General features: G+C 43.1%; 1 protein-coding gene across 1 annotated transcript in view; it reads right to left on the reverse strand.

Annotated features, from left to right (window-relative positions):
* The window catches only part of Ehd4 (EH domain containing 4), a 74401-nt gene that overhangs the window by 48607 nt on the left and 5203 nt on the right, over positions 1-20591 (reverse strand). Inside the window, exon 2 of the mRNA XM_059261187.1 lies at positions 7129-7305. Within this exon, the coding sequence (XP_059117170.1) occupies positions 7129-7305 (177 nt within the window). The remainder of the gene's footprint in view (positions 1-7128; positions 7306-20591) is intronic.

Genomic DNA, 20591 nt, shown 5'->3' on the forward strand with positions numbered 1-20591 from the left:
AGTCCCCAGCTGCAGGTTTCTGCTGGAACATTTCCAGATGGATTTCCCTCTTTCCTGGAGTGGCTAAATCACCTGGCCTTCTCTATTTCACACAGAAGACGGGCATGCTGCAGAGATCCAGGGCCTCTCAGCTCCCACAGGTCCCTCCCACTGACCAGATGAATTTTGTTTCCCAGGGGAAAAGGAAACAATCAAGATCCTTCACTGGACCCCCAACTCCATGTCTGGGGAAAGTCAAGGGTAGCAAAGGGGCAGAGGATGAAGTAAAGGTAGGGATCATAAGGTCTCAAGCAGGTCACCAGTTCTGCCTCACAGGAACACAAGGAGGTAAGAGTATTAGGTTACTTAGAATTGCCTCCCAAAGCTAAAATTCTAGGTTAATGATTAATGTCTAAAAAATTAATTTGGGCTGGCAAGATGGCTCAGTGGGTAAAGATGCTTGCAGCCATTTTTGATGACCTGAGTTCAATCCTCAAGATCTACACGGTAGAAAAAGAAAACTAGCTGGGCGGTGGTATCGCACGCCTTTAATCCCAGCACTTGGGAGACAGAGCCAGGTGGATCTCTGTGAGTTCGAGGCCAGCCTGGTCTACAGAGCGAGATCCAGAACAGGCACCAAAACTACACAGAGAAACCCTGTCTCGAAAAACAAAAAAAAAAAGAAAAAGAAAAAGAAAACTGATTCCCACAGGTTGTTCAGTGACCTCCACACATTCACAGTAGCAAGTATGGCCAACCCTCTTCTGATAAATACATATATTGTGTGTGTGTGTGTGTGTGTGTGTGTGTGTGTGTGTGTGTGTGTATTTTAAAGAATTAAAAAACTAAATTGGTGGGCTGAGCATTGTGATTCACACCTGTAATCCTAGCACCTGGGAGACCTGGGAGGTAGAATGGGGAAAATTGGGAGATAGAATTATCTTCAGCTACATACTGAGTTTGTGGCCGGCCTAGGCTACATGTGACTCTCCATTTTTTTCAAAGCACAAAACAAAGCAAAAAAACTAGACTTGTAAAAGACTTGGCCAGCACCTTAATACTGATTTTGATTTTTCAATGGAACAATAAGGTTTGTAGTAATTATGATAATAATAACACCAGCATTGACTAGCCCCTGACCATGTGCCAGGCCTGCTCTACTTTATGTGTTCATGAATTAAATCTTTACTGCCATCTGAGAGGCCTTACAAAAGGGCAGACTGGGGCTTGGAAGGGCCACATGCTGTCACTTGTCATAGCCCACTGGTGACAAGTGACAGAGCTGAGATGGAAGCTGGCAGTCCTGGGCGCGTCTTAACCACATGGCTGTTACTATCACGGCACACACTGGAATCACTGCTGAGTCTCTACCACACTCAGGGTAATGTCCTTAAACAGAGGACTGGCGTACCACGGCCCTGGAGCTTCCGTGTCAGCCGGTGTCTACCTAATGGTGTGGAGGGTTAGGTGGTGGTGAACAACAGACAGGAGATGTGGACTGAGCAATCTCACCTGCACAGGTCTCTAAGTCTCTCTATGCAACTCAACCAGGTTTGTCACACGCTCAAATCACAACAGGAAGAAGGGAGCACAGAGCATTTCAAATACGTCCTTTGATCTTGCCTGCTTTACTATGAGTGCAAACCCAGAGATTATATGATGTAAACAGAAAATCTACAAAAAGACCCAGGCAACTAAATATCACACAGCCCCACTATAAATGGTTGATCTAACTTTCTAGTGCCAGGAAGAAGTGATGTTCACATCTAGACTACATAAATGCCCCTCTCTCAGCTGCTATGGAGGAAAGCCAGAAGTAGTATTCTAGTCTAGAAGGTTCTGCCCAAACCAAGGGAAAATAGTACATTTTCTGGAATGGCAGAACCAAAATCATACAGGCAGCTGTCAATCAGGAACAATGGTTTGGGATCTGGAGAGATGCTTGGTAGTTAAGAGCTCTGGCTGCTCTACCAAAGGACTTAGGTTTGAATCCCAGAACCCATTTGGTGGCTATAGCTCCAGTTCCAGGGGATCTGCAGACCTCTTCTGGACTCTGCCAGCACCAGGCACGAATGTGGTACATAAACACACATACAGGCAAAATATCCATATATATATAAAACAACAACAACAACAAGAACCCAAAAAGCAGCCGGGCAGTGGTGGCACACGCCTTTAATCTTAGCAGTTGGGAGGCAGAGGCAGGTAGACCTCTGAGTTTGAGGCCAGCCTTACCTACAGAACAAGTTCCAGGATGCCCAGGGCTACACAGAAAAATCCTGTCTCGAAAAATCCCAAAACAAACAAAAAACCCCAAACAAACAACAACAAAAAACTCAGATTGTAGCTGGACATGGTAGCACACATTTTTAATCCCAGCACTCAGGAGGCCAAAGCAAGTGGATCTCTGAGTTCAAGGCTAGCCTGGTCTACAAAGGGAGTACAAGGCCAGCCAGAGATACACAGTGAGATCCTGTCTCAACAACAACAAAAACTAAGGAACAATCGTTTGTGACCCAGAATCACCTCAAGTCCTAAGGTGAAAGATTACTGGGAAAAACTTAAGGAATTATGGGCAGATGCATGCATGTGCGCATGTGTGCGTCTGGTGGGGAGAGAGAGAAAGAGAGTGTAAAATAAATTAATTTCTTTTGTGAAAAACAGTTATTTGAAATTATACTAGATGCTAAAACTAAAAACAGTATCTGAGGCTATCTGTATTAAAAATACTGCTATTTTTAGAAAAGTACACTGAGGGAAACTCACAGCATCTAATTCATACGCAGACTGCTGGAGGAAAATGTCAGGCCTGATGCTTCTGAACTGACTGAAGACACTGGTGTCTTTCAGGACTCACACGTAGGGTGCTGTGGGCAGTGTCTGTTCCTTCTCTGTCAAGTCAACTGCCTCCTGATACATGTTGGAATATCAACTCACGCTCCAAAACAGGCTGCTGTGGGACTTCTCTCAGATGAAGCAGCTTGGTGGCGAGAACTTGAGGCGGGCCAATTTTGAAAGCCTCGTTTCCATCAAACTCTTTTTTGTTCTAAATTTAATTCCCCCTTGTGCTGTTCAAGTGTGCCGTTTCCTAATTCAAACCTGTCTTTTCAGGAATTCATCTCCATTTCTTTGAAATGGGCCACTGATCCTTTAGTCTCTCAACAACCAGCCTAGGGGACTCAGGTCCCCAAGGTTTGCTTAATGGGGAAGTTGGTTTCGTCCTCCAGGCATCACCTGACTTGAAGCACCCTGTGAGATATTTAACTCAAAGACGCCCTGGGGAGCAGTGGCTGAAGTCATCAAGGCCTAGGGAGAAAGTTCTACCCAGAAAACAACTGGTTTTCCTTCCTATTACGTTTTGACCTAGTTTCCAGAAAATGTGTCATGCTAAGAGTTCCCGCCTTTGGCGCTAACCCTGCTGTATCCCAGAGGGCTGCTATAACCACTATAACCACTATAACTAATGCTCTTTCTTATGCGCTGTGTGAGGCAGCTGCCTTGTCATGCAGACACCACTTAACTGGGCTATCAGCATTGTGGATTTCCATGAGGCACATCCTGTACTTGTGAGCCTCACACAGGCACAGCCACCAGGATGGCTTGAAGGGCCGACATTCCTCATTGTTGGGGCACAGGGTGGAAAATGGTATAAAGAGGGAAACCTGAATTCTGCTTCTTCCTGATCACTTTTTCTTCAGCAAATCACTTCTTTGCTTTTAGTTTTCTTATTTGTGAACTGGCCATTTGTTGGAGGATATTTGTACACTGTGTGAAGATATATTGCTGTGATTGGTGTAATAAAAAGCTGAAGAGCCAATAACTAGGCAGAAGGTATAATATAAGTGGAATTTCCAGGGAGAGAAAGGATCTAGACATGCAGAAGACACCAGGAGACACAGAGAGGAAACAGGAGGTGCAAGATGGAAGAGAGGTAATGCCACATGATAGAGAGTAGATTAATATGAATGGGTTAATTTAAGTTATAAGAGCTAGTTAGAAACAAGCCTAAGCTATAGGCTGAGCTTTCATAATTAATAAAAAGTCTCTGTGTCATTATTTGAGAACTGGCTGGTGGGACAGAAAAAGACTTGTTACAGCCACTTTATTCTCTATTAGTCCCACAAGCATAGTACTAATAAAATTATGTGAACTATACCTTGGTAGATAGTGTCTTCATTGTCTTCACTGCAGGGCTATTTTATAGTTAAATGGGGGTCGTAGTAGGCAGAGTTTAAACACTGCACCATTGGGAAGCTCAGCACTGTGGTTTCCAGGACTGAAGCCAGATGATCTGGGTTCCAACCACAACACTGCCACTAGGCTGAGTGACCCCAAAGATATTATCTTACCCTTGCTGTTCATCAGTTCCTCATCACTGCTTGGGGATAATGATAGCAGCCATATAATGCATCTTCATGAGGACTTAAAATTAACATATCTCAGCTTTCCGTGTTGCATAGACAAGTAAAGTTTGAGGCAGTGCTGAACACATGCTATATAGTTTTTTTGTTCTTCTATTATCCTGGACTCAATTAATACTCAATTTGTATAATGCATGGATTATTTTCAGCACACTTTAAATTCTAAGATACTGAACCTTGCCATTCAAAATCTTTCCTCTATACTTTTCTTCCATGTTTGAGTTTAAAAACAAGTTGTTATTTTAGGAAAGTAAGTTATTTGACAAAGTAAGACAAACTAATAATCATTCTTCCTGCATATTCCCTTAAAAGAATGCACTTCGCTAAATGAGAATCCCCTTGGGTTTAACTTCTTTCTGCACAGGGAAAAGCTGCCACCCATCGCAGCTCTGGAGTAAGACACACGCCCCTCCTGAAGAAGAGAATCGCAGGGGAGGCCATCTGGACAGTGTTCTGTAAGTCACTGTTAGCAACAAGAACGAACTTCTCCGTCTACATCACCTGCACACTTCCGCCACCCCTCAGAGGCTCTCTTTGGACTGCAGCAGCAGCAGCAGCAGCAGCGTCGGCAAGCGTTCAAAGGAGGGTCTGCTCACAGACGGGACTTGGAGGAGGCTGCCTGGGTTCCTCTCAGCACAGCCACTGTGCAAGTGTTCACCCCAGAGTCCTCAGGGATGGAGCCCCAGGCTCTGGACAGGCAGCAGTCAGAGGGAAGGGCTGTTCTTAGAAACATCTAGAAAGGAGAAGTGCTGCTCAAGGCTCCTGCTGGGCCTCAGGGCCAGCCCCACTTCCTCTTCCTAAGCAGGCTGCAGTTGGTCTCCACTGCTAGCTGAAGGCTGGCTCCCCTTCTTCAAAGCCACACTCAGAAAAGAGGGAAGAGAGGGGTGTGGAGGAATGGCAGGAAAGAAGAGGAAAGGGTTTAAAAAGAAAACAGACATTCTAACAATATTAACTGTCCCAACCATGAACTTAATCGTCCAAATAAGGCTAAAAGCACAGAAAAACAAAAATAGAAATTGACAAATAGCATTATCTAAAACTAAAAAGCCTCTGCACAGCAAAGGAAACAATCAACAGAGTGAAAAAACAACCTATATAATATAATGGGAAAATATTTGTCAGGGTATTGATATCCAGACTATAGAACAAACTCAGACAATAACTCCCAAAGAACCAGGAATCCAATAAAAAAATGGCCAAATGACCTCAAAAGAAATAAAAATGTCAGTTAAACACATGAAAAAAATGCTCAGTATCATTAACCATTAGAGAAATAAAAACCAAAAGTACGATGAGATCCTGCCTCACCTCAGTTAGAATGGATATTATTAAAAAATGCTGGGGATGATGTGGAGGAGAAAGGAACCTTTACACCCTGTGGTGAATGTCAGGTGGGGTAACCACTACAGAAAACATATAGTATCCTCAAATAACTAAGAACTACCTACCACCCAGCTATCTCATTGCTGTGTATATAATACACCTGAAGAAAATGAAATTGGTACACATGAGAAATCTGCACAGCCAGGTTTATTGTGGCACTATTCATAGAGCTAGGACATGAAAGCAGCCTAGGTGCCCACCAACAAAGAATGAGATAAGAAAATACGGTAATTAGGCCTGTGGTACTGCTGCAATTCAGCTACTAGAAGACAGAGGCAGAATGACTTCAAGTTCAAGGCCTGCCTGGTCTACAGAGTGAGTTCAAGGCCAGCCTGGGCAACATCTCCCCAGCACTCCATGCCCCCTACTCCCCACCCCACCCCTGCAAAAAAAAAAAAAAAAAGAGGACTGGGTATACAGCTCAGAGGTAGAGCACATGGGAAGCCCTACACTCAATCCCTAGCTCCAGTACAAATGAGAAGAAAGAAAATGTGATATATACATACAAATGGAGTGTTATTGACCATTAAATAAAATCCTGTCCTTTGTAGCAAAACGGAACCAGAGTATCATGTGAAATGAAATAAGCTAGATACAAAAAGAAAAGATTTGCATGTTCTCTTTCATATATATATTAGAACTAAAATAATAAATAAAATAATTAAAAAATAAAACTGGAAGAAAAATAGTTGGGGGAGGGGAGAAAGAAGGAGCGATGGGAAGGAGGGAGGGAGGAAGGAAAGAGGGAGGAACACAGTGGAACAGAAAAGAAGGTCAGTGGATCTCATCCTACTGCAGAGCTGCAGCAGCAAACCTGGCATGTGTTCTCCCCAGGCCCCAACACCTCAGCTCTGCTCCAGGGAATACGGAAGTAGCTCAAAGCACAGGAATGAAAAGTCAGAGAAACATTCAGGAAGATGAGGCAACCTATCCTGAATCAAAAGACCAAATCTGGATGTCTGTCTTCTCTGGGCTGTTTCCTGAGTGTGGGAAGCCCTGGGTGCCATACCCGAGAAGTGGTTGTCCCACTGCCATTTAACACTGCTAGTGACAGGACCTGGGCAACCTGAACTATTCCTGTGCAAACCACATCATTAGACATTTGCCCTCATACTGGGCAGCTATAATGTCCATTTTGGGCCTCAGCTATGCCCAGGGAAGTCACTCAGAACAGATGCAAGTAATCGTGTTGTCTGACAGTCTTAGAATATGACTGATTGACCCGACACACACTTTCCTCTACCAGAACACATGCTCTGTCCTGTTTGACTCTATAAGTGATAGGCAATAATTTGAAGAAAAGTTTAAACAACCTAATCAAAGATTGCAGCCTGCTGGTCCTTACCTGTTCAGGAAAGCATTTCCAAAGCGACTAAGCTTTCGGAATGGCTTTTTGGGATCCACAACTAAAGCATTCCCAGGGGTGCTTCCCTCGGTCTCCCCATACATCACAGCAATGAAGGAATCTGTGGTCGGCTCTGGGCCAATTCTCATGCCGGGGAAATCTTGCTCCAGTAAGTATCTGGAAAAGGAAAGGAAAAGCTTAGCATGATGGCATAAATAAGAGACCAAAAGCTGCCCCCGGGTTACCCAACTCAGACGCAATTATTAAAAATATTAGAGGATCAGGAGTTCAAGATCATCCTCCACTACATACAAGTTTGAAGCCAACCTAAGTTTGATGATACCCTGTCTCAAAAAACAAAACAAAACAACCCTAAACCAAAAGTAGACATCTAGGTCCCACTGACATAACGGGCACCACCTTTCGAGAAGCATTACTCAGTTACCTCACCGTTCCTACGCATTCTGGACAACTGCTGACCTCGCTCCCCGCCTAGAAAAGTGTCCCTGGCCTGCATGTGGAGCACCTTTTCTATGGTTCCCAGGCACCTTGTGTAAGAAGCCATCATGGTACATCAGATGTCTTGGGAAAGACCTAGGGTCAAGGGAAGAAACTACCTCAGTTTCTGCAGCTCCCCACTCCAACAGTAAACCATCTTTGTTTCTATACATCTTGATTAGTCAAATGTAGCCTGTGACTATTTCTGGGGACAGAGAGAAAGAACTGAATGTCAGAAGTCAAACACAATTTTGCCATCATTATGAGGAGAAGTGAAACTTCTTTCTTACACAAACAAAATTAAAAACTAGTTAGCAATATTAGTAGGCTTTACTCTAAACCTTTTCTTTATGTCACTGCCACTTTTAACTTTACCCAAAGTTTTTAAATTTCTGTGAAGTTGCAGAAATCCAGAATAGAAGCATTGTTTTAAGATGTCCTATAAGTTGAGACTAATTATGAAAAAAAAAATCTGGTTAATAACTCCCAGCATTTACTGAAAACATAAAGCCTTATACATGCACCATGCCTAATATATGCACCATGCCATATGCATGTATTGTGCCCTATGTAGGCAGCAAACCTTATGCATGTACTATTTGCATGCACTGACATTCTATAGGCATGCACTGTGCCTTACAGATGCACTATACCTTATGTATTCATTGTGCCTTATGCATAAACTGTTTCATTTAGTTCCTACAACACTTCCAAGTGAGTGATAACATTATTTTCATTTTACAGGTAGGAAAACAGATTATCCGAGAGGCCAAGCAACTTGCCTAAGTTACACAGTGAGTGAGTGGAGACAGAATGCAAGCAGTCAGATTCTCAGATGTGTGCCGTCTTCAGAGCTTTAAACTTGGTGTGTGTGGCATTAGTGCCTTTCTCAGACAAGCAGAAACATTCAGGACCCTCACCCCAGGATATGGTCCTGGGAATAAGGACTTTCCACTTTCTTTAATGTGAGGGGAAAGGGGCTCGCTCTCCAGACTGTCCTCACACACAATCCCCTAGTCTCCCCAAGGACATGGGGCACATTGCCTCATTCTCCTTGAAGAAAAGCTGAAGCAAGAACATATTATTGATTCAAAATGTGTCCATATTTAATTTTTTTCAAAATATTAAACTCCTTTGCAGTCAAAGCCTTAGTAGGTCTAATAGCACAGTCAACAGCCTTAGGAGCAGAAATGTTCAATTGGTTAATTCTTACAAAATTCCACACAAATCAGACAGACAGACAAGAGCTGCAGTGAGATGACTTCACTGTGAGACCAGTGTGTATTTCACAATTTCACACACTAGCAGAACATGTTAACACAGGCACACAGCCCTTCGGGAACTTCAAGTCTGCTCATTCAACAGCAAAGCTACAACTGAGAGCCAGGCTCTACCTCGGCAATGTCTAGTTTGATTTCCACACCCTCAGCCTGGCTGAGGCTAGGCAGGGAGAGAGGGGGACTGAGGACAGGCAGGGAGAGGGGGACTGAGGACTAGGCAGGGAGAGAGGGGGACTGAGGACTAGGCAGGTAGAGGGGGACTGAGGACTAGGCAGGGAGAGAGGGACTGAGGACTAGGCAGGGAGAGGGGGACTGAGGACTAGGGAGAGAGGGACTGAGGACAGGCAGGGAGAGGGGGACTGAGGACAGGCAGGGAGAGAGGGACTGAGGACTAGGCAGGTAGAGAGGGACTGAGGACAGGCAGGTAGAGGGGGACTGAGGACTAGGCAGGGAGAGGGGGACTGAGGACAGGCAGGGAGAGGGACTGAGGACAGGCAGGGAGAGGGACTGAGGACTAGGCAGGGAGAGGGGGACTGAGGACTAGGGAAAGAGGGACTGAGGACAGGCAGGGAGAGGGGGACTGAGGAGTAGGCAGGTAGAGGGGGACAGAGGACTAGGGAGAGAGGGACTGAGGACTAGGCAGGAGAGATGGGAACTGAGGACAGGCAGGGAGAGGGGGACTGAGGACTAGGCAGGGAGAGAGGGACTGAGGCCGACAGACAACCGTGCAGATGGCAAAGCTTGTGCCAACAACTGCCAGGGTTGCAGGATTCCTGGTTGCACACAGTTTCCAACTCACAAAAGGGTCACGTCCAAGCACATTCCGACACCTGAAGGCAATGTTTACTGGGGTTTCACACATCCCAGTAAAACTGAAGAAACAGACAGGAGCTGTCCCAGCAGCTTTGGGGAAGGGGAACTCAGGGTTGAGTTCTATCTTGCACGCCTCCTTAGAATGTAACCCCTTCTCAGTGCCTTCACCAGGCCTGGGGAGGAGGAGAGACCTCCAGGGTCTGACTTCCAAGTTTCTACAGTAAGAGAAGCCAGCTTCCCAGCAGCAACCCTGCCAGGCCCAATGTTAACAAGTGCTTATTTTTTAAGGCAGCTGCAAATATGAACTACTTTGAAGCATAGGGTGCCCTCAACTGTGACCTCGGTAAAGCATTCCGGCTCTGGGTCCCAAACACAGATAAGAACTAGGGAGGATTACTGTGCCACTTTCTTAGGATATGAAAATGTTCAGTGGTACTCTCCCACAGGTACTAAAAATGTCCACGCTCAATGCTCAGTTTCATTATCAAAGGAGTACCAATGAAAGACACAAGTACAGTAGCAAATTTAAACACCCTCCCATATACTCTATGCTGGTGAGGGTCACAAAATCCACCTCGTTATGTAGCTGCAGGAATAGTTGGTGCAACCTGACTGCAAAGGTCCTCACACACTTCTTCACATAACAGGCATTTACAACGGGTTGCCTCGTGGAGTGGGTCCTCTCCTGTCTACTGTGGGAGTCATCTATGGGCCTGCTTTTTCTCCTCTGTGAACCACCAGCACCTACAGGGCATAACATACATACATACATACATACACACACACACACACACACACACACACACACACACACACACATATATTCACAAAGTCTCTGGGAATCATTTGATTTAACCCATCTAAAGAGGAGGATACTACTGTAGACTCCTGACTTGTTTTTCTGCTCAAACTCACTAGTGGCCACACAAAGATCCCCTCACTGCTGGACGAGGCTAAAGTCCACATGTTACCTTGGGGCCCCAGAGTACTCTCAGTTCAGTGGTTACTTTAGGGCCTGTCACACGTATGAATCAACAAACGACACACTCTGAGTGGGCTGTCCAAAGGGCTCTTCTGACCCTCAGATGTACATCACACTGTTGGGCAGGCAGTTACACATCAATGTAAAAAGAGAATCAAGAACATCCATGGTACCAAATGTCTGATGTGACCAAAGTGACACTGAAGAGATGCGGCTGGGAGGGGAGGGGACAGTGGACCCTGAGGTATGGCATACACAGAAACTTGAACCTCGCAGACCCTAGCGTAAGGCTGAGCCAGAGGCTTTACCAAAGCAGGAGCTCCAGGGACTCTGAGGTGTTATCTCTGGTAACAAGAGTTGAAAGGAACACAAGAGGCCACACAGGAAGACGACAGAAAAGAATCCGCGTGGTACAGAGCCGAGCAGCCCACTCCACAGGCATCCTGTGCCTTAGAGGCTTGGTGTCTGTCCTTGGCACCACTTTGCCCCCTTTCCTGTGTTCTCAGAGAGGCCTGCCAATTCTAGTGATGATTGCTCCAAGGTCTTGAGCCAAGCCATCAACGTAAAAAGGTCCAGACATTTGGATCACATGTGGTTGGGCGGAAGTGGGGAGGGTGGCAGGAGACCCGACCTCTCTGTGTCCTGGTCTGATGAGGTCACTGCATGTAGATGGTGTCTTTTATTTACTGCTTAGGCTAGAGGGGGAAATTAACTTCAAAGGAAAAGTATTATTTGTGACAAAGGGAAGAAAGAAAACCTTAGGATAATGAAAAGTCGTTTACTATAACCGAAGCACCATTTTCTCAAAGATGGGTTTAAGAATGACTAAAAACAAAGAAAAATAGGAGGTACATTATTCAACAATACCCCAAACTCCAGCTGTGAATTTTTGTCACGTGGGTATTTATCATGCATTCTCTCTGGGTTGGTACTTCCCTATTTCTTTATTTTGTTTAGCAATACACTCTACCTAACACTGGGGACTTTACGTAAAAAGCCTTTACATAGTCTCAACTGGTAAATACCTTATGGGCAAACACTGTTTTCACCCCCATTTTACAGGTGAATAAACTACAGGTCAAACAGGTTAACTGAGTTAAATCAGGATTAGAGAGGCTGAGTCAGCCACCAACGGGAGCATTTACAGGAAAATGCTCTATGAGTCACAAGGAATGTTCAGACAGAAGATCTTATTAAGCAGGTATTCAGTAAGTTAAGTATGCTAAAAATATTCCACATATATTTGAGGTGTTGTTTGAGTATTACATTCTGAAGCTAAAATTTACAGACACAGCTTATGAAAACAAAGTATTTAAAGAAACATTCATGCACATCCTGGCATCTGTGCAGTTTCAATTCATTATTATTATGTTTTAAACACATTTTAAAATTAATTTATTTACTCTGTGTGTGTGTGTGTGTGTGTGTGTGTGTGTATGTGTGTGTGTGTGTGTGGTGTGTATGAGTGTGTGCCACATGTGTAAGTGGAATCCAGACTTTCAGGAATTGGTTCTCTCCTTCCGTGTTGTGGGTTCTGGGGATTGAACTCAGGTCATCAGGCTTGGTAGCAAGCACCTTTCCTCACTGAGCCATCTTGTTGGCCTACCAAAACCTTTTTAAAAAGAGAATTAATTTTGGGGCTACAGAGATGGCTCAGTGGTTAAGAGCACTTACTTTTTTGCATGACTGGGGTTTTGTTCGCAGCACCCACATAGTGGCTCACAACTGTCTGTCTGGGGATTCCAACACCCTCTTCCGGCCTTCAAGAGTACCAGATATGCATGGGATATACACACATACATGTAGGCAAAACATACACATGAAATAAAAATAAATCTTTAAAAAGAGGGAGAATTAAACTAACACCAATAGTTGCCTCAATCTTTTGAGTCTTAAGGTTTTATTCGTTTGTAAGTAGTACTTGGAATTGAACCCAGGCCCTCAAACACACCAGGCAAATACTCTGGCACCGTACTACATGCCCAGCCCTACTAATGTGGGAGTCTCTGCAAATGCTTTGGCCAGCAGAGGACGATCATGAGAGGCAAGAAGAAACTCTTGTTCAAGAGGACTCAGTAGCTGGTGCTGGTTCAAAGAGTTTACTAAACCTGGCAGTTTATTTTAGCCATATTTAAGCACAGCACAATTTCAGAAAAGAAGTTTCCTGATAATTAACTCAGTCCCATGTGTACAACAAAGCTTAAGATACATTTATACTGAAACTCTTTACAAATACACATGCCCTCTTCCAAAAGATGGGTTCTGTTGACTCAGAAATAGTGCTCAAGATAGGGTCTAGGGGGTACTGAGGTGAACATAACGCCTGTGGGAGTCAGGATCGGCCTGGCCTAAGACAACACAGACGTTAAAAGGCTCGCTCATAAGGATGGGTTTTATTGACTGAGAAGCAATGCTCAAGATCTAGGGGAAAGTCTGGGACCAACATAATAGTCTGGAGGATTCTGGTGAGACTGGCCCTACAGTTAGCAAAGATCACCAGGTTATAAAATATTCCATTCTCAGCATTCAGGTGGAAAACAGGCAAACATCTCTTTCCTTTGAAGAGACAAGTCTGTGTGTTTAACTTGCCTGGTTTCCCAAGTGCTTATCTACGTGCACAAGGACCTCTTACCCTCTACATACTAAAATTTTAAATCACACAAGTGTGAAAGAAACATAATAGAAAACACAATCGAGATCAATGGAAAATTTCATTTTTAACTCAAGAGAATGAGTCTTAAAACATTTCAACTTATATTTGGATTCTCACATAACGTATTTTTATTGCTAATACTTGACCCATTATTTCACAAGGGAAGGGATTTGGAAGAAAGAGTCCTTCCATTCTGACTTGTCTTGAACTTGAAATTATTTGGTTTTATGTTTGAAACGGGGTCTTACTATGTAGCCAGACTAGGCTCCTCCTGCCTCCTCATCCTCCTTGGTGCTAATATTACAGGTGGGCTTCACCATGACACACTAGAAACCATATTTTTTGTTTGTTTTAATTCATGTGTATGGGTCTCTTGCCTGAAAGCCTGCCTGTGTACCACTTGAGTGCTTGATGTCCAAGGAGACCAGAAGAGGATACTGGATGCCCTGGAATTGAAATTCCTGGAACTGGTTGTGGGCTGCCATACGGGTGTTGAGAATTGAACCCAGGTCCTCTGGAGCAGCAGGCAGTGTTCTTAACCAATGAGCTATCTTTCCAGCACCACTATTTTTAACATTTTGATATATTTCCATCCAGTATTTTTTCTGTGGATATAATTTTTCTTCTAAAATTATAAACTGCCTAAACAATTTTGCACATAGATTTTTTTCACCATTAGTTTTTCTTTATGCCATTAAAAAAAATCTTTGACACAATTTTTAAAGGTTATATACTTTTTCTTTTGTTTTGTTTATTTGAGACAGAGTTTAATTCTGTAGCTCAGGCTGGCTTCTAATTCATAGTAATCCTCCTGTCTCAGTCCTCTAGGTGCTAGGATTCCAGGCATAAACCATCACTCTCTCTCAGCTTAATGGCTGAAGCTATTCTAAGGTGGCATCAATTTAGTTTGCCATTTCCTAACTGTTGGGTAGCTAGGCATCTTTCATCACTTGGGCCAGGGGAAGCAGCTCAGTGGTACAGCAGGCGCTTAGCATGTATGAAGCCCTGGGCTTAGTCCCCAACACCCAAATCAGTCTGTAAACAAATAAATAAATTCAATCTCCAATTCCATTTTTTTTTGTTCCTTAAACTTCTGTTTTATTATTATTTTTTGTTTTATTTAGGGTGTTTTGTTTTGTTTTTGGTCAGGGTCTTTCTATATATAGTCCTGGCTGTCCTGGAACTTGCTACATAGACCAGGCTGGCCTCAAATTCACAGTCATCTGCCTGCCTCTGCCTCCCCAGTGCTGGGATTAAAGGTGTGTGCCACCATACCAGGCAAAACTGTCTTTCTTAAGTATGAAATCTGCCTTATTATCATTAGGATTGCTTATTTAGGTGATATTATTTTAGAAATTGCTGTGCCTAGCAATGGAATGGACATTACCCTGTTGAACCAAACAACTGGAATTTGCTGGGTGAAATCTTACCCCTCTGATGGCTCTTCCAGCTCTCAGAGGAATTCGTACTACTTGGGGTTGAGCTGTGCTTTGGACAACTGCTGTCAACATGATTATCAGCACCTGTGCCTTCCTTCCATGCTCTCAGAAGGGTGGAGAAATCTCTTGGAATCAAATCAATTTCTTGAAGCACTGTTGATTTTTCTAGTTTTTCATTCAATCACACAATGAACATTCATTGTTTTTGATGTTATGATTTGTAATTTATAATCTGACAGACTTAGGTTGTAAATTCTTTGATCTTAGAGCACTGTAGTTCTTCATAAGGGCTTTGCAGAATACAGTATTTCCAAAGTTTTTTTTTTTAACTACAGAACACTTTTCTTTTTCTATGAATACTAATACTCTCTAGTAATCATTCTACAGAGTACAGGTATGAAGGAAAGATCAGATGGTCTTAACTGAAACTACAGATATTCTGTTTTGTCCCCAATAAAGTCTGTCTTTCTTTCTGTCTGTCTGTCCCCAATAAAGTCTGTCTTTCTGTCTATCTATATCTATCTATCTATCTATCTATCTATCTATCTATCTATCTACCTACCTACCTATCTAACTATCTATCTCTCTATTTAATTTTCTTGAGACAGAATCTCACTATTGTGGTGGCACTGTGTTCCCCAAAATATTGTGTACCCTAATAAATTTATCTGGGGTCAGAGAACAGAACAGCCACTAGATACAGAGGCTAGAAAATGGTGGCACTCACGCCTTTAATCCTAGCATTCCAGAGACAGAAATCCCTCTGGATCTCTGTGAGTTCAAGGTCACATTGGAAACAGCCAGGCATGGTGACACACGCCTTTAATCCCAGAAAGCGAGCCTTTAATCCCAGGGGGTGGTGGTAGAAGGCAGAAAGGTACATAAGGTGTGAGGACCAGAAACTAGAAGCATTTGGCCTGGTTAAGCATTTGGCTGGTTAAGCTTCAGGCTTTCGAGCAGCAGTTCAGCTGAGAGCCATTGGGATGAGGACACAGAAGCTTCCAGTCTGAGGAGACAGGACCAGCTGAGGATCCGGCGAGGAGAGGCGAGGTGGCTGTGGCTTGTTCTGTCTCTCTGATTTTCCAGAGTTCACCCCAATAACTGGCCTCAGGTTTGATTTTATTAATAAGACTCTCTAAGATTCATTCTACACACTATATAACCTTAGTGGGACTGGAATGGACCAGACTGGCTTCAAATTTACAGACATCCACCTGCCTCTACCTCCAGAGTGCTGGGACTAAAGGTGCATGCTACCACACTCAGCTAAATAAAATTCTTTAAAAATTAATAATGGAAAAAACTCTTCATGTGATTAATTCATGAGATATGAATACTCTACCTTTACATGAAATAACAAAGGCAAAATCACTAAAATGAGAAGTTTGACAGGCATGTTCCATTCTCAGTTCCTTCCTCAGACAAGAGGAAACAACATAAAGTGTAATTGACAGTTATGGATCCAGAAGACACAGGCCTGTCTAATCAAAAGATGTCAGAATACTCCTTCAGCCAAATGACCAGAATGAAAACAAAACCTCCACAGCTACCTTACGTACTAGTGACAGCAGGCCATAAATAACAGAGGGAAAAAACCTTACAAAAGCAGCAGCAGCTGGAGCACCCAAGGATAACATTTCTAAGAGCTGCAGAGGGCTGGAGAAGTAAAGCAGTCACCTTGGCAGCCGGATGGATGAGAGAAGGTCCCACCAAAGCAGCTGGAGTTTCTGCTTGGGAAGAGCGGAAACAAAAGTCTCACTCAGACAAAATACAGTTCTCATGCAAATGGATCCCAGTGGGATTTTTTTCAAGGAAGCGCCTAAAAATGTGATTTTAAAGTTCTCAACAAGTAATAGAAAATGACAACTAACAGTTGTTGAAAAATAAAGAGATTCAGAAGGATCTGGAGTTAGCATTTGTTAAAAAGTGTTTCAGTATGGTATGGTGCTGGGATTATAATATTCATAAATATAATAACAAAGAGAAAGGTCTCAATAGACCTAATATTAAATAACAGCCTATGAGGAAGCCTCACATAATAGGAGGAAGAGCTAGTACTATTTAATAGTAGTGTTAAAAATGGCCAAAGACAAAAACAACTAATAGCACTAAGACAAGTTTTACTTTTAAAATGGATCAGAGAGTGTATATATACATACATACATACACACTTTTTTTTTCTTCTTCTTCAAGACAGGGCTTCTCTTGGTAGCCTTGGCTGTCCTGGAACTCACTTTGTAGCCCAGGCTGGCCTCAAACTCAGAGATCTGTCTGCCCCGTCTCCCAAATGCTGGGATTAAAGGCTTGTGCCACCATTCCTGGCCTTAAATATATAAATTTTTCAACCAAGCCTATTTAAGAGGAGAATAGGGCCTACTGAGATGGCTCAGGTAGTGGATAAGGGAACTTACCCCAAGCCTGAGAACCCGAGTTTAATCCCCAGAACTCACATACTGAAAGTAGAGAACCAACTTCTGCAAGTTGTCCTCTAATTGTCACCCTTGTACCTTGGCATGCATGCCCTCTACCCTCCCAGGACTCATAAAACAAACAATGCAAAAAATAAATACAAATACTGAAAAAATAAATAAAAGATAATGAGTGACTATTTCCCAAGTGATTGATTATAAACAAGGATTCTTCTTACCATAAAGTAATATATCAAAAATATAAACTATTAGATTTGATCATAAATATTAAATACATTTACATACAAATTCTCATTAGAATGTAAAAGCAAACCTCTAACTGGAAAAATGTTTACAATAATTATAACAAGTTATTAGTAAGTGTAATTGGGGAAAATATCCAACTTATTGACATGAAAAAGACTAGCACTTGAAACGGAAATTGAGCAAAGTTCACAGAATTCACAAAGAAATAAAATTAGTAACTATTTTGTATGCTCAACATTACCAGCTTTAAAAAAAGCAAATTTACTGTGATCCTGACCCTCATTTCTGGTGGGAGTTTAACTTGGAGTACCCTTTCTGAAAAATAGTATGTATCCATGGATATTGGCAGATATAACAATTTAATAATATACATAAGCCTGAAAAAATAGTGAGGTGTTTTTGCATGTGTACATAGGTATGTGGGCCTGTGTGCATATGCTTGTGGAAGCCAGAGGATGACATTGGGTGACATTCCTCAAGGAGCATCACCTTTAGCTTTGGGACAGGTTTTCTCATTGGCTTAGCACTCACTGAGTAAGCTGGCTGGCCCTGGAGATCCATCTGTCTCTGCCCCTCTAAGTCCTAGGATTACAAATGCACAACAGCATGCCTGACATTTTTATGTGGGTTCTGGTGATTGGAATTCAGGTCCACATGCTTGCATGACAAGCACTTTATAGCCTAAGCTATCTCCCTAGTTTTTTGTTGTTTTGTTTTGAATGCAGTTTTTATGCTCAGGCTATTCTAAGAAAAAAATTGGAAATAAAGTCTTCTGATCAAAAGTATTCATCATAGTATTGTGCACAACAGTGCAAGATTAGAAACAAACGCTTCAAGCTGTGATACCGGAAGATGCAACCATTTACGTTGCATGGGTTGGGGTGGGTGATACATGCATGTGAGATGCAGTACTTCAGGAGTCTTCCTCTATCTACCTTATTGACTTGAGACAAAGTCTCACTGAATCACAAGCTTCCTAGTTAGTCATTTCAGCTACCCATCTCTACTCAACACTACTGAGGTCAGAGGTACCCAAGAGCCATGTCCACCTTTTTATGTGGGTGCTGGGGATTTGAACTCAGGCATTCAGGCTTACAAGAGCAAGTGTGCCTACCCACTGAGCCATCTTCCCAGCCCTTGAAATTACTTTTGAAGACTACTTAGTGATACTAGAAACTTTCAACGGGTTACATTAAGTGGGGAAAAAAACATCACTTTGCTGAGTTGTATTTATCATGTAATCTCCAGCAGGACCTCTGTGTCTTTATCTGAGTCATTACTAAAAATGTGATTAAATAAAGCAGGAACAGGTGGAGAGTTCACTGGAGTCAGTCTCCCTCTGCTGGATCAAGGTTGAGCTTAAGGCTTGATGGTTCAGCTGTCATAATTCCACTGGCTGGTATCAACGGTTCTCAGATGTTCCCTGGATAAGGCTACAGAAGAATCAGAGGGAGCTTATGGCAGCCACCTTCCAAGTGATATCTCAGACAGGACCAAGGGATCTTTATATTGAAAGATGATTCAGATACACAGCCAGACTTAGGAACCAACACTTTCTTGGTCACAATCCCAAGGTTTGAAATGTATAGTAGATGTCTTTCAGAAGTAATTGTCTAAATGAGAATTTTTAAATTAAAAAAAAAATCTCTTTTTGGGTTAAGGTCATAGCTCGGCAGCAGATTACTTGCTTGGCACATGCAGCATCCTTCTTTCAAATCCCAGTGCCACAAAACAAACCTACTACCGCCACCCCACCAAAAAAGTCCTCTTTCCACCAACATTTGTCTTGATACTCAGCCACTTGCAGACAGATAATACAATGAGTGGCTGTGCTGAATACTGTCACCAATGTCACCCAGTGACTGCACCACAGCCTTCCCACCCTTCCTCAAGCCCTAGTTCCACTTTGTTCTCGGGGACCTGTTGCTTCTTCTCCACACCCCTCCCCCTTCCGTCCACTTATAACTGTGTTGAGGTCATGCTCTTCTTTAAGCAAGCCAGTAAAATGTCTCTGACAGTGGTTCCTCCACTCCAGTGCCCTGCCACTGAGGCTTTTCTGTATTGAATGCCTCCCACACATCCCTCAACCCAACACCACCTGGCTTCCACCATCACCACTTTCTGGCACAGCTCTTACCAAGGTCACTTTGGCTCCTGATGGCTGATCCACCTATATGCTCTGTTTCGATCCTTTTCCCCAAGAAATACCTGGTTCTCTGGACCCTCTCCTCCCTTGGTTTCTGTAGGTTCTGTGAGGTTCTGCAATATTTTGCCTGTTTATCAACCCCCTCCCTTTTCTGATAACAGCATCCAGAGGCATCACCTTCCCCTACTCTTCAGCCTTGTAGGTGAGGGGCTGAAAACCCGATTCCATGTTTTGTCTTCTCTCTCTACAGGGACAGGTATATGAATCCATGGGATTAAAACCAGAAACTTGGTGAAAATGCTGGAGTTTCCACCTCCTTTCCCTACTAAATCCTACATATACACGTAAGTGTGTGGGGTGGGTAGAGAGAGGGGGAGGGTCTTATTCAGCCCAGGCTGGCCTCAAGTTTGCTATGGCAGATAAGGGTGACCTTGAACTTCTGCTCCTGCCGCCTCTCTCTCCTACAATTATAGGCATGTATCATCACACCTATTATATGTGGTACTAGGGATGAAACCCAGAGCCTTTGCATGCTAGAGAAGCACTCTATCAACTGATACATTAAATCTAAAATAGTACTTTTAAAGTTTAATACATAATAATATGAAGCATTAATTTTTTTCTTTTATGTATGAGTGTTTTACATTTATAAATATAAGTATACCACCTGCATACAGTGCCTGTGGAGGCCAGTAAAGGGTGTCAGATGCCCTGGAACTGGAGTTATAGATGGTTGTGAGCCACCCTGTGGATACAGGAAACCAAACCTGGCTCCTCTGTAATAGCAGCCAGTGTTCTTAACCACTGAGTCATCTCTCCAGTCCTTATTAAGGATTTTATTTTATCAACCTAAGTATCATGAGTGATGAATGTCTATTGACTGAGACACACCGGAGGAATAAGCCATCGGGTCCCTCGGCAGCTGTCTGTGCTCCCTCAGCCTCCACTGACTCTCTAGCTCTCTTGGTTCTTTTGTC

This window comes from Peromyscus eremicus, chromosome 4, assembly GCF_949786415.1.
Source record: "Peromyscus eremicus chromosome 4, PerEre_H2_v1, whole genome shotgun sequence".
Classification (NCBI taxonomy): domain Eukaryota; kingdom Metazoa; phylum Chordata; class Mammalia; order Rodentia; family Cricetidae; genus Peromyscus; species Peromyscus eremicus.